This window comes from Schistocerca nitens, chromosome 1, assembly GCF_023898315.1.
Source record: "Schistocerca nitens isolate TAMUIC-IGC-003100 chromosome 1, iqSchNite1.1, whole genome shotgun sequence".
Taxonomy (NCBI): Eukaryota; Metazoa; Arthropoda; class Insecta; order Orthoptera; family Acrididae; genus Schistocerca; species Schistocerca nitens.
Window position 1 is genome coordinate 644,761,728 of NC_064614.1, and position 17,187 is coordinate 644,778,914.

The 17,187-nt window shown below is 40.9% G+C and overlaps 1 protein-coding gene across 1 annotated transcript in view; it reads right to left on the reverse strand.

The window, feature by feature from the left end:
- Positions 1-839: 839 nt before the first annotated feature.
- LOC126258437 (long-chain fatty acid transport protein 4-like) overlaps positions 840-17,187 on the reverse strand; it is a 318,264-nt gene continuing 301,916 nt past the window's right edge. Inside the window, exons 9-11 of the mRNA XM_049955644.1 lie at positions 12,851-12,917; positions 1,690-1,780; positions 840-1,587 (exon numbers count right to left, since the gene is read on the reverse strand). Coding sequence (XP_049811601.1) covers positions 1,282-1,587; positions 1,690-1,780; positions 12,851-12,917 — 464 coding nt within the window. The 3' untranslated portion in view covers positions 840-1,281. The remainder of the gene's footprint in view (positions 1,588-1,689; positions 1,781-12,850; positions 12,918-17,187) is intronic.

The following is a 17,187-nucleotide window of genomic DNA, read 5'->3' on the forward strand; positions in this document are numbered from 1 at the left end:
GGCAGATCTTTTTCATTATTACATGAGGCATGACATAATTTTCTCACAACCAACAACAAAACATGATGAGTAATCTTTGATTATATCCAGAGTATAAATGGCATTACTCTCAGCTACTCTTTGTGACTGCACTGAAACAGTAATCATTTTCATATTCAGGCTTGAAGTTCACTTAATGCCAATTTGATGACTGTTGCATGCTGCCTTCATTGTGATGTAGTTTTAATGGACAGCAGAATAATTATTATTTGCAGGTCAGAAATATGAAACATGACAGAAGGGAATTTGAACAACCACACAGATAATAGTTAAATTTATCAAACAAATAATATCTTTGTTAGGACATTTGGAAAAGACAGGAGATGACAGGATTCTCAAGAAGATAACAAAAGGAAAATTGTGTGCCAGCAGGTAGAAAAGGTGCAGACAGTGGAGAAAAACAGTTGACAGTGATGCATGGAAGCCAATTGATGAGGAAGTGTAGGTACATTATTGCACATAATGTCTAAGGAAAAGGAGGAGACAAATAATTTATGAGATGTCTACAGACTGTTCAGTTATGGCTCACTAGACCATTACTGATACTCTTACAGGCTTATAAAACCCAATTTTCATTAATTTCTTAATAATGCTGAATTTGTTATTCAACTTTTGACATATCCATTGTGATTATTTAGTAGTGCATACGTAAGCAGAAAAAAATCATATTTATATAAAACTAAAAACAATTGATAACAACACAAGAGGTAAATATTACCAGATATTTCAAGGGAATTTTATTTCTTGGAAATAAATGGACAATAAAGACTTCATCTTTAAAAAATTAACATTTCTTGTATTTATGGAAGTTTATAACATCAATGTGATGCCTCATGAATGTGTAATGAATTTGATTACACTGATGAAATTTCTTTTCAGGTCCTTTTTATGGTGAATACTTTCTGTTAATATATGTATTACATCTCAAGAACAGTAATAATTTCCAACAGCTCTGTACAGTTTTCTTCTTTAAAATCTGGAATGTAATACAGTCATCATCAAGCAACTGAGACATGTTAGACTTTATTCTTTGTTAAGAATTCACCACAATTAATCTGCAAAATGTTCCAACTCTCTTTGCATGTCACTTACACAAAAAAAAAGCTGGTGTCAAAGTCTCACAGATGACAAAGTCTGAATCATCGATATCAGTTTTTAACCGCACAATATAAAGGAACTATGAGCACACAACAGTCTTTGTTCCAGATCTGACTACAGCAGACCACACACAAAACGTATTTATCACAACCTGAACTTCCCACTCACAATTTCATTATAAAGTTCTGGAGTAAGAGGAACAAATTCTTTTCCATCATGAAAATACAAATCATCTTTAATTAAAGCAGGATCAAAACCTTCTTTCTGGATTGTAGTTTTCTTTATTTTGAAAGTCCCTGTAAGTTCCAGACTTTTCACAACTCGTAAAAACATAGGACGGGCATAATGTGGAAGATTTGTAGCGAGACCTTCTGCTAACTTCTTTAGATCTATTTTCCGATCTGGATCTTCAAGAGCCGCCATTCCTGCCCTGCCTTCTGCACCAGGTACCTACAAAAAAAGATCAATCCAGCTGTACTCGAATTGTTCTTAAGCAAGAGTGATTGTCATATAGATCTGACACTTAATAAATCATGATGTAGCACTTCATACCTCAACACCATATACAGTGATGTTATGGTAGCCAGTTAAGTTGCTGATAATAGTTTCCACTTCAGCAGTTGCTACGTTTTCCCCTTTCCACCTAATAAATATTAAAGGTACATGCATTACAATAAAATACTAATAAATATAAGGAGGCATTATTTAGAGAATTCCAGTTTTAACCTTGACTCTTCTGCTTCAGTAAACAATTGACACTTTTTTTCCTTGTACAAAAGGTACTTCAATCATACGATGAGTCCTAATTTATACATATAATGGCCATTTAACTCAATATAGAGCTAAGAAGGAAGTCTCTTATAAAATAATTATGGAAAATAAATACAGCAAAAATCATAATCCTACACTGTAGGAAGTATTAGGAAAAAATGTTATGTCTAAAGTTTCCGCAACTGTGGTTCATCCTGATGGAGTATAACTTCTATGTACCACCCTGGGGCTCCAAACTGTAGTGCTTCCAGCAAAATGCAGAATCTGTAGGACAGCACACAGAAAATCTTTAAAGAAGAGAGCACATTAAGACGGCAGTAAAACTGTACTAAGAAAAAGATCGAATATACTGAGTGAGTCAAGTATTGTATGCAAGATATTCAAAGTGCAACTTAATTGACATATCATGAAGAAATGTGTGATTCAGTACCAGCAATGAACTTAGACCACTAATTTTTCTTAGGAATGTTACGGAAATGAACATCTTAAAAATTATTGTGACTCTCAAAAAAACAATTACGTGCAGAAATTAATTGTTGTAATTGTCATGGTCTTCAGTCCTATAATTGGTTTGATGCAGCTCTCCATGCTACACTGTCCTGTGCAAGTCTCTTCATGACTACTCCAATCTTCATCCATTTGAACATGCTTACAGCCTCGGTCTCCCTCTACAATTTTTACACCCCCCCCCCCCTTTCCCTTTCCCTTTCCTTCCATTACCAAACTGACGATTCTGTGGTGTCTCAGGATGTGTCCTATCAACTGACACCTTCTTTTCTTCTAGTTGTCATAAATTTCTTTTTTTCCTGGTTTGATTCAGTACCTCCTGATTTGTTATTCAATCTATCCAGATAGTCTTCTACAGTCTTCTGTACCAACAGTGATTATTTTCTTCTTTTCTAATCTGCCTGATGCCCAAATTTCACTTCTATTCAAGGTTGCACCACTAGCCAAATACCTCCAGAAAAAACTTCTAATGGGAAAAATATATCTAAAAACAAAAATGATGTGACTTACCAAACGAAAGCGTTGGTATGTTGATAGACACACAAATCAACACAAACAACACACAAAATTCAAGCTTTCGCAACCCACGGTTGCATCATCAGGAAAGAGGGAAGGAGAGGGAAAGACGAAAGGATGTGGGTTTTAAGGGAGAGGGTAAGGAGTCATTCCAATCCCGGAAGCGGAAAGACTTACCTTAGGGGGAAAATAGGACAGGTATACACTCGCGCGCGCACACACACACACACACACACACACACACACACACACACACATATATATCCATCCGCACATATACAGACACAAGCAGACATTTGTGAAGGCAAAGAGTTTGGGCAGAGATGTCAGTCGAGGCGGAAGTACAGAGGCAAAGATGTTAAATGACAGGTGAGGTATGAGCGGCGGCAACTTGAAATTAGCAGAGGTTGAGGCCTGGTGGGTAACGGGAAGAGAGGATATACTGAAGGGCAAGATCCCACTAACACCAACCTATCAGAACTCCGGAGATGGGAACTTGCCCTTCTGTATATTCTCTCTTCCCGTTACCCACCAGGCCTCAACCTGCGCTAATTTCAAGTTGCCACCGCTCATACCTCACCTGTCATTCAACAACATCTTTGCCTCTGTACTTCTGCCTCGACTGACATCTCTGCCCAAACTCTTTGCCTTCACAAATGTCTGCTTGTGTCTGTATATGTGCGGATGGATATATATGTGTGTGTGTGTGTGTGTGTGTGTGTGTGTGTGTGTGTGTGTGTGTGTGCGCGCGAGTGTATACCTGTCCTATTTTCCCCCTAAGGTAAGTCTTTCCGCTCCCGGGATTGGAATGACTCCTTACCCTCTCCCTTAAAACCCACATCCTCTCGTCTTTCCCTCTCCTTCCCACTTTCCTGATGAAGCAACAACCGTGGGTTGCGAAAGCTTGAATTTTGTATATATATATAGATAGAGGGAAACATTCCACATGGGAAAAATATATCTAAAAACAAAGATGATGTGACTTACCGAACGAAAGCGCTGGCAGGTCGATAGACACACAAACAAACACATACAGACAAAATTCAAGCTTTCGCAACAAACTGTTGCCTCATCAGGAAAGAGGGAAGGAGAGGGAAAGACGAAAGGATGTGGGTTTTAAGGGAGAGGGTAAGGAGTCATTCCAATCCCGGGAGCAGATTGGTGGAGTGGGGAGGATTTCATGAAGGATGGATCTCATTTAAGGGCAGGATTTGAGGAAGTCGTATCCCTGCTGGAGAGCCACATTCAGAGTCTGATCCAGTCCCGGAAAGTATCCTGTCACAAGGGGGGCACTTTTGGGGTTCTTCATTGGGAGGTTCTGGGTTTGAGGAGATGAGGAAGTGGCTCTGGTTATTCCCACTTCCTTATACACAAATATCCCGCACGTCCAGGGCCTCGCTGCGATGGAGCACTTCCTTTCACGCCGATCACCTGCCACCCTATGTTGATAGACACACAAATCAACACAAACAACACACAAAATTCAAGCTTTCGCAACGCACGGTTGCTTCATCAGGAAAGAGGGAAGGAGAGGGAAAGACGAAAGGATGTGGGTTTTAAGGGAGAGGGTAAGGAGTCATTCCAATCCCGGGAGCGGAAAGACTTACCTTAGGGGGAAAATAGGACAGGTATACACTCGCCAGAAGGCCAGACATACCAACAATTAAAGGGAACAGCCATGGGTACCAGGATGGCCCCTTCATACGCCAACCTATTCATGGGTCGCTTAGAGGAAGCCTTCTTGGTTACCCAGGCCTGCCAACCCAAAGTTTGGTAATCAGATTCACCTGGTCCTGCTCCAAATCCCATGCCACTTTCCTTGATGTTGACCTCCACCTGTCCAATGGCCAGCTTCACACGTCCGTCCACATCAAACCCACCAACAAGCAACAGTACCTCCATTACGACAGCTGCCACCCATTCCACATCAAATGGTCCCTTCCCTACAGCCTAGGTCTTCGTGGCAAACGAATCTGCTCCAGTCCGGAATCCCTGAAGCATTACACGAACAACCTGACAACAGCTTTCGCATCCCGCAACTACCCTCCCGACCTAGTACAGAAGCAAATAACCAGAGCCACTTCCTCATCCTCTCAAACCCAGAACCTCCCACAGAAGAACCACAAAAGTGCCCCACTTGTGACAGGATACTTTCTGGGACTGGATCAGATTCTGAATGTGGCTCTCCAGCAGGGATACGACTTCCTCAGATCCTGCCCAGAAATGAGATCCATCCTTCATGAAATCCTCCCCACTCCACCAAGAGTGTCTTTCCACCGTCCACCTAACCTTCGTAACCTCTTAGTTCATCCCTATGAAATCCCCAAACCACCTTCCCTACCCTATGGCTCCTACCCTTGTAACCGCCCCCAGTGTAAAACCCGTCCCATGCACCCTCCCACCACCACCTACTCCAGTCCTGTAACCCGGAAGGTGTACACGATCAAAGGCAGAGCCACGTGTGAAAGCACCCACGTGATCTACCAGCTGACCTGCCTACACTGTGACGCATTCTATGTGGGAATGATCAGCAACAAACTGTCCATTCGCATGAATGGACACAGGCAGACAGTGTTTGTTGGTAATGAGGATCACCCTGTGGCTAAACATGCCTTGGTGCATGGCCAGCACATCTTGGCACAGTGTTACACCGTCCGGGTTATCTGGATACTTCCCACTAACACCAACCTATCCGAACTCCGGAGATCGGAACTTGCTCTTCAATATATCCTCTCTTCCCGTTATCCACCAGGCCTCAATCTCCGCTAATTTCAAGTTGCCGCCACTCATACCTCACCTGTCATTCCACAACATCTTTGCCTCTGCACTTCTGCCTCGACTGACATCTCTGCCCAAACTCTTTGTCTTTAAATATGTCTGCTTGTGCCTGTATATGTGTGGATCGATATGTGTGTGTGTGCGAGTGTATACCCGTCCTTTTTTCCCCCAAAGGTAAGTCTTTCCGCTCCCGGGATTGGAATGACTCCGTACCCTCTCCCTTAAAACCCACATCCTTTCGTCTTTCCCTCTCCTTCCCTCTTTCCTGATGAGGCAACAGCTTGTTGCGAAAGCTTGAATTTTGTGTGTATGTTTGTGTTTGTTTGTGTGTCTGTCGACCTGCCAGCACTTTCATTTGGTAAGTCACATCATCTTTGTATATATATATATATATATATATATATATATATATATATATATATATATATATGCCAGCACTTTCATTTGGTAAGTCACATCATCTTTGTATATATATATATATATATATATATATATATATATATATATATATATATATATATATATATAATAGAGGGAAACATTCCACGTGGGAAAAATATAACTAAAGACAAAGGTGATGTGACTTACCGAACGAAAGCGCTGGCAGGTCGATAGACACACAAACACACACACAAAATTCAAGCTTTCGCAACAAACTGTTGCCTCATCAGGAAAGAGGGAAGGAGAGGGAAAGACGAAAGGATGTGGGTTTTAAGGGAGAGGGTAAGGAGTTATTCCAATCCCGGGAGCGGAAAGACTTACCTTAGGGGGAAAAAAGGACAGGTATACACTCGCGCACACACACACACATATCCATCCACACATATACAGACACAAGCAGACATATTTAAATATGCCAGCGCTTTCGTTCGGTAAGTCACATCATCTTTGTTTTTAGATATATTTTTCCCACGTGGAATGTTTCCCTCTATATATATAGCGCTGGCAGGTCGATAGACACACAAACAAACACAAACACACACACAAAATTCAAGCTTTCGCAACAAACTGTTGCCTCATCAGGAAAGAGGGAAGGAGAGAAAAAGACGAAAGGATGTGGGTTTTAAGGGAGAGGGTAAGGAGTCATTCCAATCCCGGGAGCGGAAAGACTTACCTTAAGGGGAAAAAAGGACAGGTATACACTCGCACACATGCCCATATCCAACCACACATACACAGACACAAGCAGACATTCGTAATTTTTATATATACGAGGGCCGTTCAGAAAGTAACCTCCGGTTGATTTAAAAAAATACACCAAGTTAAATAAAAATATTTTAATATATACATCTTACAACTACATCTTTGCACTATTTTTCTACATAGTCTCCATAGCGATTGAGGCACTTATCGTATCTCTTCACAAGCTTTGAAATTCCTTCTGCATAAAAATCACCCGCTTGTGCCTGGAGCCAGCCTGTGACCGCATCTTTGAGCTCTTCGTCGTCATCAAACCGCTGTGACCCGAGCCATTTCTTCAAATGCATGAAGAGGTGATAATCACTTGGCACCAGGTCTGGGCTGTAAGGTGGATGGTTGATAACGTCCCACTTGAAGGACTCAAGAAGGGCCGTTGTTCTGCGAGCAGAGTGAGGATGGGCGTTATCGTGCAAAAAAACGATACCGGAAGTCAGCATACCACGGCGTTTGTTCTGTATAGCCCGTCGTAACTTTTTTATTGTTTCACAGTACACGTCTTGATTAATGGTCGTACCACGTTCCATGAATTCAACCAACAACACCCCTTTGGCATCCCAAAACACCGTTGCCATCAGTTTTCTGGCAGAAAAATCTTGCGAGGCTTTTCTTGGTTTGGTAGGCGAATTTGAATGTGCCCACATCTTTGATTGTTCTTTTGTCTCAGGGTTCACGTACTTAATCCAGGTTTCGTCACCGGTCACAATTCTGTTTAACAATGGTTCTCCTTCGTCCTCATAACGTGACAGAAAGTCTAATGCAGAGGCCATTCTTTGAGTTTTGTGGTGGTCGGTAAGAATTTTGGGCACCCGTCGTGCACAGAACTTACGGTAACCCAATCTTGCTGTCACTATCTCGTACAAGAGAGTCTTAGAAATCTGTGGAAAACCAGTAGACAACTCCGACATTGAGAAACGTCGATTTTCACGAACTTTTGCATCAACTGTCTGAACGAGTTCGTCAGTCACCAATGATGGTCTACCACTCCTCTCTTCATCATGAATGTTTTCTCGTCCACTTTTAAATAAACGTACCCATTCACGGACAACTCCTTCACTCATAACTCTTGGTCCGTACACGGCACAAAGCTCACGATGAATAGCTGCTGCAGAATATCCTTTGGCTGTAAAAAACCTTATGACAGCACGCACTTCACATTTGGCGGGGTTTTCTGTTGCAGCACACATTTCAAACTGCCACAAAAACTAAACTAGCGCAGGTACGACGTTCACTCGATCACGGCTTGATGCCGACTGACCTGTTGAGTGCGTGAACGCACAGATGGCGTCGCTACTCCCCCCACAACCCGCACTGTGACCAATCGGAGGTTACTTTCTGAACCGCCCTCGTATAATAGAGGGAAACATTCCACATGGGAAAAATATATCTAAGAACAAAGATGATGTAACTTACCAAACGAAAGCGTTGGTATGTCAATAGAGACACAAACACACACACAAAATTCAAGCCTTTGCAACCCATGGTTACTTCATCAGGAAAGAGGGAAGGAGAGGAAAAGACGAAAGGATGTGGGTTTTAAGGGAGAGGGTAAGGAGTCATTTCAATCCCGGGAGTGCACACACACACACATCCATCTGCACATATACGTGTCTGTATATGTGCACAGATGGATATGTGTGTGTGTGTGTGTGTATACCTGTCCTATTTTCCCCCTAAGGTAAGTCTTTCTGCTCCCGGGATTGGAATGACTCCTTACCCTCTCCCTTAAAACCCACATCCTTTCGTCTTTCCCTCTCCTTCCCTCTTTCCTGATGAAGCAACCGTGGGTTGCGAAAGCTTGAATTTTGTGTGTGTGTGTGTGTGTGTGTGTGTGTGTGTGTGTGTGTGTGTGTGTGTGTTTGTTTGTTTATCAACATACCAACGCTTTTGTTTGGTAAGTTACATGCCATCATCAGTTATTTTTCTGTCCAAATAGCAAATCTTATCTACTACTTTTAGTTTTTCATTTCCTGATCTAATTCCTTCAGCATTGCCTGATTAATTCATTTACACTCTATTACTCTTGTTTCTCTTTCATGCACATTATTTTTAAAACCTGTTTTCAAGACATTATCCTTTCTGTTTGACTGCTCTTATTAGTCCTTTGCTATATCTGATAGAATTACAATGCCACTGGCAAACACCAAAGTTTTGATTTCTTCTCCATGAACTTCAATAACCTTTCCAAACTTCTCCTTGGTTTCCTTTATTACCTGCTCAATATAGGGACTGAATAACATTGGGGATAGGCTACAACCCTGCTTCACTTCCATTGCAACTGCGACTTCCCTATCATGTCCTTCCACTCATATAATTGCAGTTTGGTTTTTGTAAAAGTTGTAAGTAAATTTTGCTCCCTGTTTTTTATTCCTGCTCTGTTCAGAATTTCAAAGCACATAGTCCTCTCAACATTGTGAAAAGCTTTCTCTAAATCTAAAAAATAAATGTAGCCTGCCTTTCTTCAGCCTACCTTCTAGGATCCAAACTGATCTTCCCAAGGTCAGCTTATATCAATTTTTCCATTCTTCTGTAAATTTGTGCCAATATTTTACAACCATGACTTATTAAACTGATGGTTTGGTAGTATTTGCACTGGTCAGCATTTGTCTTTTTTGCAACTGGAATTACTACACTCTTCTTGAAGTCTGGGGGGTATTTCACCTGCCGCATCTAGATTTGACACTAGTAGGAAAATTTACTTATGGTTGGCTCTCCCAGCAATCTCAATAACTGTGATGGAATGTCATCTTATTGTTACTATTAACATCTTTCAATGTTCTGTCAAATTCTCGTTGAAAATCATATCTTCCATCCCATCTTCACCTAATTCCTCTTTCCTTTCTATGACATTGTCCTCAAGTTTGTTTCCTTTATATAGACCCTCAATGTATTCCTTCCAGCTTCAGATTTCCCTTCTTTGCTTAGTATTGGCTTGCCACCTGAGCTCTTGATATTCATACAGTTGCTTCTCTTTTCTCCTAAGGTCTCTCTTATTTTCCTATAGGTGGCAACTATCTTTCCCCTAGTTATGAATATTTGTGTGGATTTTCACCTGTCCTCTAGCCATTTCTGCTTAACTGTTTTGTACTTTGTCAGTCTCATATTTTAGGCATTGGTATTCCTTTTTGCCTGTTTGATTTGCTGCACTTCATATTTTTTCTTTCATTGATTAAATTCAGTATCTCCTGAATTTCTAAAAGGCCATGCCATTTTACCTAAATGATCCTCTGCTACCTTCCTTATTTCATCTCCCAAAGCTAGCCATTCACCTTCTATTGTATTCCTTTCCTCCATTTCAGTCCAACATTGCCTGATGCTCCCTTTCAGACTCACAATAACCTCCCATTCCTTTAATTTATCTGGGTCCCATCTCCTTAATTACCTACCTGTTTGCAATTTCTTCAGTTTCAATATGCAGTTAATAGCCGGCAAATTATGGCCAGAGTCCACAGCTACCCCTGGAAATGTCTTATGTTTAAAATCTGGTTTTGAAATCTCTGTCTGAAACTTTCTGGTATCCCAATGTGTCTTCAGTTTTCTTTCATGATTTTTAAACTAAGAGTTAGAAATGATTAAATTATTCTTTTAGCAAAATTCTACCTGGCAGCTTCCTCTGTCATTCCTTTCCCCCAGTCCATGTTGTTCTGCTATTCTTCCTTCTCTTCCACTTCTGCTACCAAATTCCAGTCACCTCTCACAACTAAACTTTCATTTCAATTAACTATCTCAATAATTTCCTTTATCTCATCATACAGTCTTTGAATCTCTTCTTCACCTGGAGAGCCAATTAGCATATACACTTGTAATACTGTTATGGGTGTTGGCTTCTTGTCTGTCTTGATGATGCATACACTGTACTGCTCATAGTAGCTCGCCTGCATGCCTGTTTTCTTATTCATCATTAAGCCTACTGCTACATTATGCATGATAACCCTGTACTGACCTGACCAGAAGTCCTATTCTTTCTGCCACCACACTTCACTTATTTCCACTGTATCTAACTTCAACCCATCCATTTCCCTTTTTAAATTCTCTAACCTACCTACCAGACTGAGGGATCTAACATTCCACACACAGACTAGCAGAATGTGTCTTGTTTTTCCTGATAATGAAATCCTCCTGATTAGTCCCCTCCTGTAGATCAATATGGGGGCTATTTCACCTCTGATATATTTTATCCAAGAGAATGTCATCATCATTTACAAGTGTACTTTTTTCTCCTTCATATATGAGGCCATGTTGGGAATGTTCCCTTGTCAGTACTTACTGAGTTGCTTGAAAAAGTAATTATCAATGAAGTGAAATCTTTCTTCTGCAAAATTAGCTTGATAAACAACTCACTGTGTGGATTTATAAAATGAAGAACCGCAACAACAGCAGTAGCAAATTTTTCTGTGAAGTCCTGAAATGACTGGACAATGGTGTGCCATCCAAATTGACAGTCTGGACTTCCTTGTCTAGGGTCACATTTGGGTTGATTTCCTTGATTGTGCACTTTGCCAGACTGCTTTCTCTCTGGGCAGAATCAACACTAGTGTCTCTCAGACCATCCTTTGGTGGTGGAACAGAATCAGAAGCAGTTGGTTGGTGGCCAGGAACCAAGACAGATGTTCCAGTCTGCAATGTGTTGTGCCAGAGATCTCTACAGCCTGTAGTGATAACGGTCAGTGTGTGGCGTGGCAAAGGTGTTGCAGACATTGCCTACCTAGAGGGTGGGTGGTGTCTTTTTCCCTGTGGCCAGAGAAGATGACAACCACAGTCAGCTGTGTGGACCAGTGGAGATCTATTATTTGTGTACTGTGCAGAGTGGCTACTGAATACAATGAAGAAGGTGTGTTCAACTATTGTTTATAGTTACAAGTTTTATGAATTTTATGTTCATGTTTGTTGTCTGTAGACCAAGTAGTCTGGTGCAGTACTGTTGTCTGTGGCAGTAGTGAGTAGCTGGTGGAGGCTCTTGGTAGTAGAGGTAGCTTGTATTGTGATTTTACTTGTTTATTATACTGTGTTTTTATGGTTGTCTGATTTTAACATGCTACGGGCTTAAACTGTAAAATTGTGATTTCTGTTCTGTTATGCTTGGCTCATGCCCACTTTTGTGTCACGGGGACTGACTCAGGTTTGAGCTGAACGTATCAAACTTGCTTAGGATAAATTTCTTACTTGTTATTTACTGCTTTGTGACACCCATTTTTATATAAGGACTATTTCTGGGTAAAACACTGTTGATTTCTTTTTAACTATCAATCATTGTATTTGTGTACTAATATGAAGGCCGTTAAATAAACGCTGTTGTAAAATAAGCTCATACTTGCAAAACTACTAGACCAAACTCCATTGCATCCAAATTCTATTCTGCAGTGGGGAGAAAAGTTATTTGGACTTTTCCAGTTTCATCTAACACCTCTGTGAATTCAGTGCCCTTTTAAAAAAAAATAAAGTGCTATAGAAGGAGCAGCTGCAATTTTTGAAATTCTTATCTCAGAAACAGAAAACCATTTGTCAATTCATATAATAAAAATGAAGGATAGATCCTAATAGCAAAATCGTCATACAAGTTTTTCATTGGTAATGTCCTATTCTTGGGCTATTTTTGTTTCTTGTGCATATTATCAATCTAATGCATTCACTACACACAAAATGTGCTCATGATACAGATGTATCAGAAAGCTAGTTGGTACTGTACATGAACAGTCAGCAAAGAAAAACAACAAAGAGAAATTGATACACACACAGAAAAGTACAAATAAAATTACTTTAAATAAGAATAAGGCAGATGTTACACAACTGATATTCGCCAAGAAACTAAGACTACAAGTCAAAGGTTAATGAATATAATTAATTTTTTCTCTAATCCTTTTATCAGTGTTGATATCAGAATGATTGAAACAGTAAAAAATTATAAAAGCACTACAATTCCATGACAATTTTTTCATATAATTACCTGAAGGTGTCTCCAATTCTGTCTTTAAAATAAAGGTACCCATACTCATCCATTACCATAACATCTCCTGCAAGAACAATTTAAAAAATTAATGTATATGTTTTAGAAAATATACCGATATGCAACAAAAAGCAATAAAACGATCTACATACTGTTCAAATGGAGTATTCTCTCAAACTACTTTAAATATGATAATGGAATGAATATAAATAATGGAAGGAATCAAGTAAGGACTCAGCCAATGGTTGAGATGTGGAGTCAGACAAACAAGACTGAGAATGTTTCCAGCTTTTGGACAAATCAATCTTCAGAGCTACAGAATACACATACACAAACACAAAAACACCAGGGTCGCAGGACTGGGATGGAGGTGGGTAGGGGGCTGGTGCTACCAGAAGTTGAGGCCAGGAATGTTGTGCACATAGTTGGTACGAGGTGGTGGCTTGATTGTATGATCCAGTTATGACTATCACTTGACAGTTGTTTGAAAATTAATGGCATAATGCACTAAACTTTTAGTCTCACTACAATTCTTCTGAGATCTGAAGCATCTTAAGAAGATACATGGACAAATACATTTAGATGCAGTGAGTTGAATGAAAGACTGCATCTTCTGGTGACATCTGTAATACAACACAGGAATACAGCAAGCCCTGTAGCTAGTGTGACTTGCAGTGCCACTGGCTGGTGGGCTGCCCATGTATTGCACCTTCTGCAGAGATGTGGATGACATGTGGCACACCATGTGCAGTTGATATACAGGGTGTCCATAATCAAAGTTACAGTTCCAAAATTCTGTAGAAAGAGAACCACTACTCAGAATGATGTCAAATTTAAACCACATATTATTGACGCAGGTGTAAACATCCTTGGGGGAGGGGGGGGGAGAGGGGGGGAATAAAAATTTGACTAATAGATGGCACTGTAAGCATGAAGCGTCATACTATGCACACCAACAGACATGCGGCACCAAGACGCCCAACTTGATTGTCTCCATGACGGATTGTGCACTGCTGGTAAGGCTCTGTTACAAAAAGGGTGACTGAGTGCTAGTAGCCCCACATACATTCTGGAAACTCAATGGTATGAAAAAAGGCATTGGTCCAATGTCTGCTAAGGGTCTGGAGGAAATGATCACAAAATTCAAAAGACAGGTTCTTTTAAAGTGCAACGTGGTAAAGGAAAGAAAGCGGTTGAGCCGATGACTGTGGAAGATGTGGCCACAGCATTACAGGAGGGGTCAACTGGGGTGTGCAAAAATGTAGTGCATGAGAACACCAGAACTGCCTGTGAGCCTAATCCTAAAATCCTATGAATCATCCTGCATCGTATGCATACAAAATCAGGAGTTGCTTACTGCTGACCTACAAGCAAGACAAATATTCACTCTGTAATTTCTTGCTCACATATTGTATTTTGTCTGTGGTCAGACAAAACCCATTTCCATCTCCGAGGACATATTAATATGCAAAATTTCAGAATATGGACAACAGAAAATCTGCACGCACATCAATCGGTATCGCTTCATTCTGCAGAGGTGACTGTGTGGTGTGAGTTGATAGCACAGTTTATCATAGGGACATATTTTTTTCAAGGAGATGAGTCCTGTTACCTGTACTGTCACTGGTAAACACTATGAAGGTCTTTTGGCATCAATGTCATTTCAATCCTTCAACAGTGCGGATATGATCCATATGCAAGACGCCACTGCACATTACACAGCCTGTGAAGTGGCTACTGCAGAGAATTTCAAAAATGCTAAATTGTTAACCATCATTTTCCTGCAGTCTGGCCATCCAGATCACCTGACTTTAATCTGTGTGGCTTCTCTGGCTATGGTGTTTACCTGGTAGATATTGTGTTCAGAGCTCAGTTATGAATGTAACTGAATTGATGGCACACATTGCGCAATGCATTCTGGACATGACCCTTGAGACATTCTAATCCATTGTGGTACATACTGTTTCTCAGTTTCAACTTGTGGCACGAGCAGAGTACTGAACATGTTTTCTACCAATCTCACAACAATTAGAAACCAATGTCATGTTACATTTTTGCAGTTTTTGGCCCCAGGAAAACTAAAAAAACTGGTGCAATTTTGGTTTTAATGTGATTCTTGGCTTCGTGGTCAATTACAAACTGATTTTTACCATCTGATGTGGTACGACTTGCTGTGGTGAATGCGCTTACCTAACCAACAGTTCCACAGCTGTTAGCCCTAGAACTTGCACAGTCAGGTACATTGAACAGTACGAATGGTGTAATGCGCAACTCAAACCATAGTCATTGTATTGTGATTCACCTGTCAGTAGTCAACCCCATTTATGTTAAGATGCTTATAGTGCCAACTATTGGTAAAATTTTTGTCAATTTTTTTTTTTGTTCCATGGCACTTCCCCTGCATCAATAGACACTGTCCATATCATCAATACTAAAAGGAGGATTACTCATTATGTTGTGAGAACTATTCCCCATGTATGCAATTCAGAAGCTTGTGTTGGCGTGAAGGATGTAGGTGGCATGGGTTGTGGTTCAAATGGCTCTGAGCACTATGGGACTTAACTTCTCAGGTCATCAGTCTCCTAGAACTTAGAACTACTTAAACCTAACTAACCTAAGCACATCACACACATCCATGCGCGAGGCAGGATTCGAACCTGCGACCGTAGCAGTTGCGCAGTTCCAGACTGTAGCGCATAGAACCGCTCGGCCACTCCGGCCGGTGGTTGTGAAATAGGCATTAAAATTGAACATGTTGTACTCAGCAACATGTTCTGCCACTGAATGGTCAACTCTGCTCATGGCCACCACTGAAATCAGTCATATCAAATACCAACTCTGCTGTACTTTCTGCCCAGAATTTTATGTGGGCGTTACCATCATTCAGATGTCCATCCATATGGATGGCCACTGACAAACTGCACACACACACACACACACACACACACACACACACTTTGACTCAGGGATGTAAATTCTGCTTAACTCTAATACTCATATCAAACAGGTTTTAATTTTGCAAGTACATAAACAACAATTAGTGTTCTGTGCATAGTTGCGTACATGCTTAGTTTGAAGTATTAGGTAAAAACAACAGTTAAATAGTGTAAGAGGAGGAGTGTGCATTTCAAAGTATCTAGCTACATGGCTGTTATCCTCTTAATAAACATATACACTACCTGACAAAAAAAAGTGAAGCACCCAGGGGATATCAATGCAACTTTGTGCACATAGATACCATAACCGAGCATTTAAATGATTAGAGTTGCAATTCTCTGTCACTGGTAGAATGGTCATCAGAGTGCATTAACGTTGTCACCAGGCCTGGCAGGGTACATAAGGGATGTGAATAGTGTCAAATGCTGAGTAGTCGCTATGAAGGACATGGAGATGCTGTGCACGCAAGGGAATGTGTTACCAGCACCTCGCAGGGTTTGAAATCAGCTTCACAGTGGGTCTCCATTTGGCTACTTTGTCAAGTTATGCAATATTGAGATCTGTATGGCATTCTGATGAGACAATTGCCTGTGTTGGATTATATGGGAACATGAGGGCAGGCGTACTTGTTATCAAGATTCTGGTCAACCATATATCAGATCCCTACAAGAGAGGATCACCGTGTTGTGCACCAAGCATCTCATAACCCCTTCACATCTGCACCTGCCATTTACAAATAAGTAATTGTCTCCCTCCAACATGCTGTATGATCCTGCACCACTGGACAGGGAGTAGGAGCAGCCCAAGTCCCACACACAAGCTGCTGATAACACCATAACACAAACATCTGTCTCTGGAGTGTTGCCACAATCAGGAAGCATGGACTCCTGATGAATGGAATTGCATTATGTTGAGCAATGAATAGCAGTCCTGCACTATCGCCCATGACCACCCTCATCAGTGTATATGATGGCGACCTGGTGAGAATTTCCATTCTTCCAATGTTTTGGAGAGGCAGTGTTGTGTTACTCCTAGTGCTGCAAGGCAGAGAGCCATCTGGTATGATTTCAGGTCATGGCTAGTACTGATTCTGGGAACTCTGTGTGTCACAGACATCCTGCATCCTCACATTTTGCCTCTCATGTGACAGTATTGTGGGACCATTTTCTCAACAGACATTACTTATCCACACAAGGCACATGTCTCTATATACTGTTTCAGACACTGAGGAGCTCCAATGACTAGCAAGATCCATATATCTATCCCTGATGGAACATGTGGGACTGGCTCAGATGTCAACCCTAACCCATTACCAGTATCCAGGGTATCAAGAACCAGTAACACGAATTGTGGGCCAGCTTGCCTCAGAACAGCTTTTTGAAACACTTCAATTTTATAAT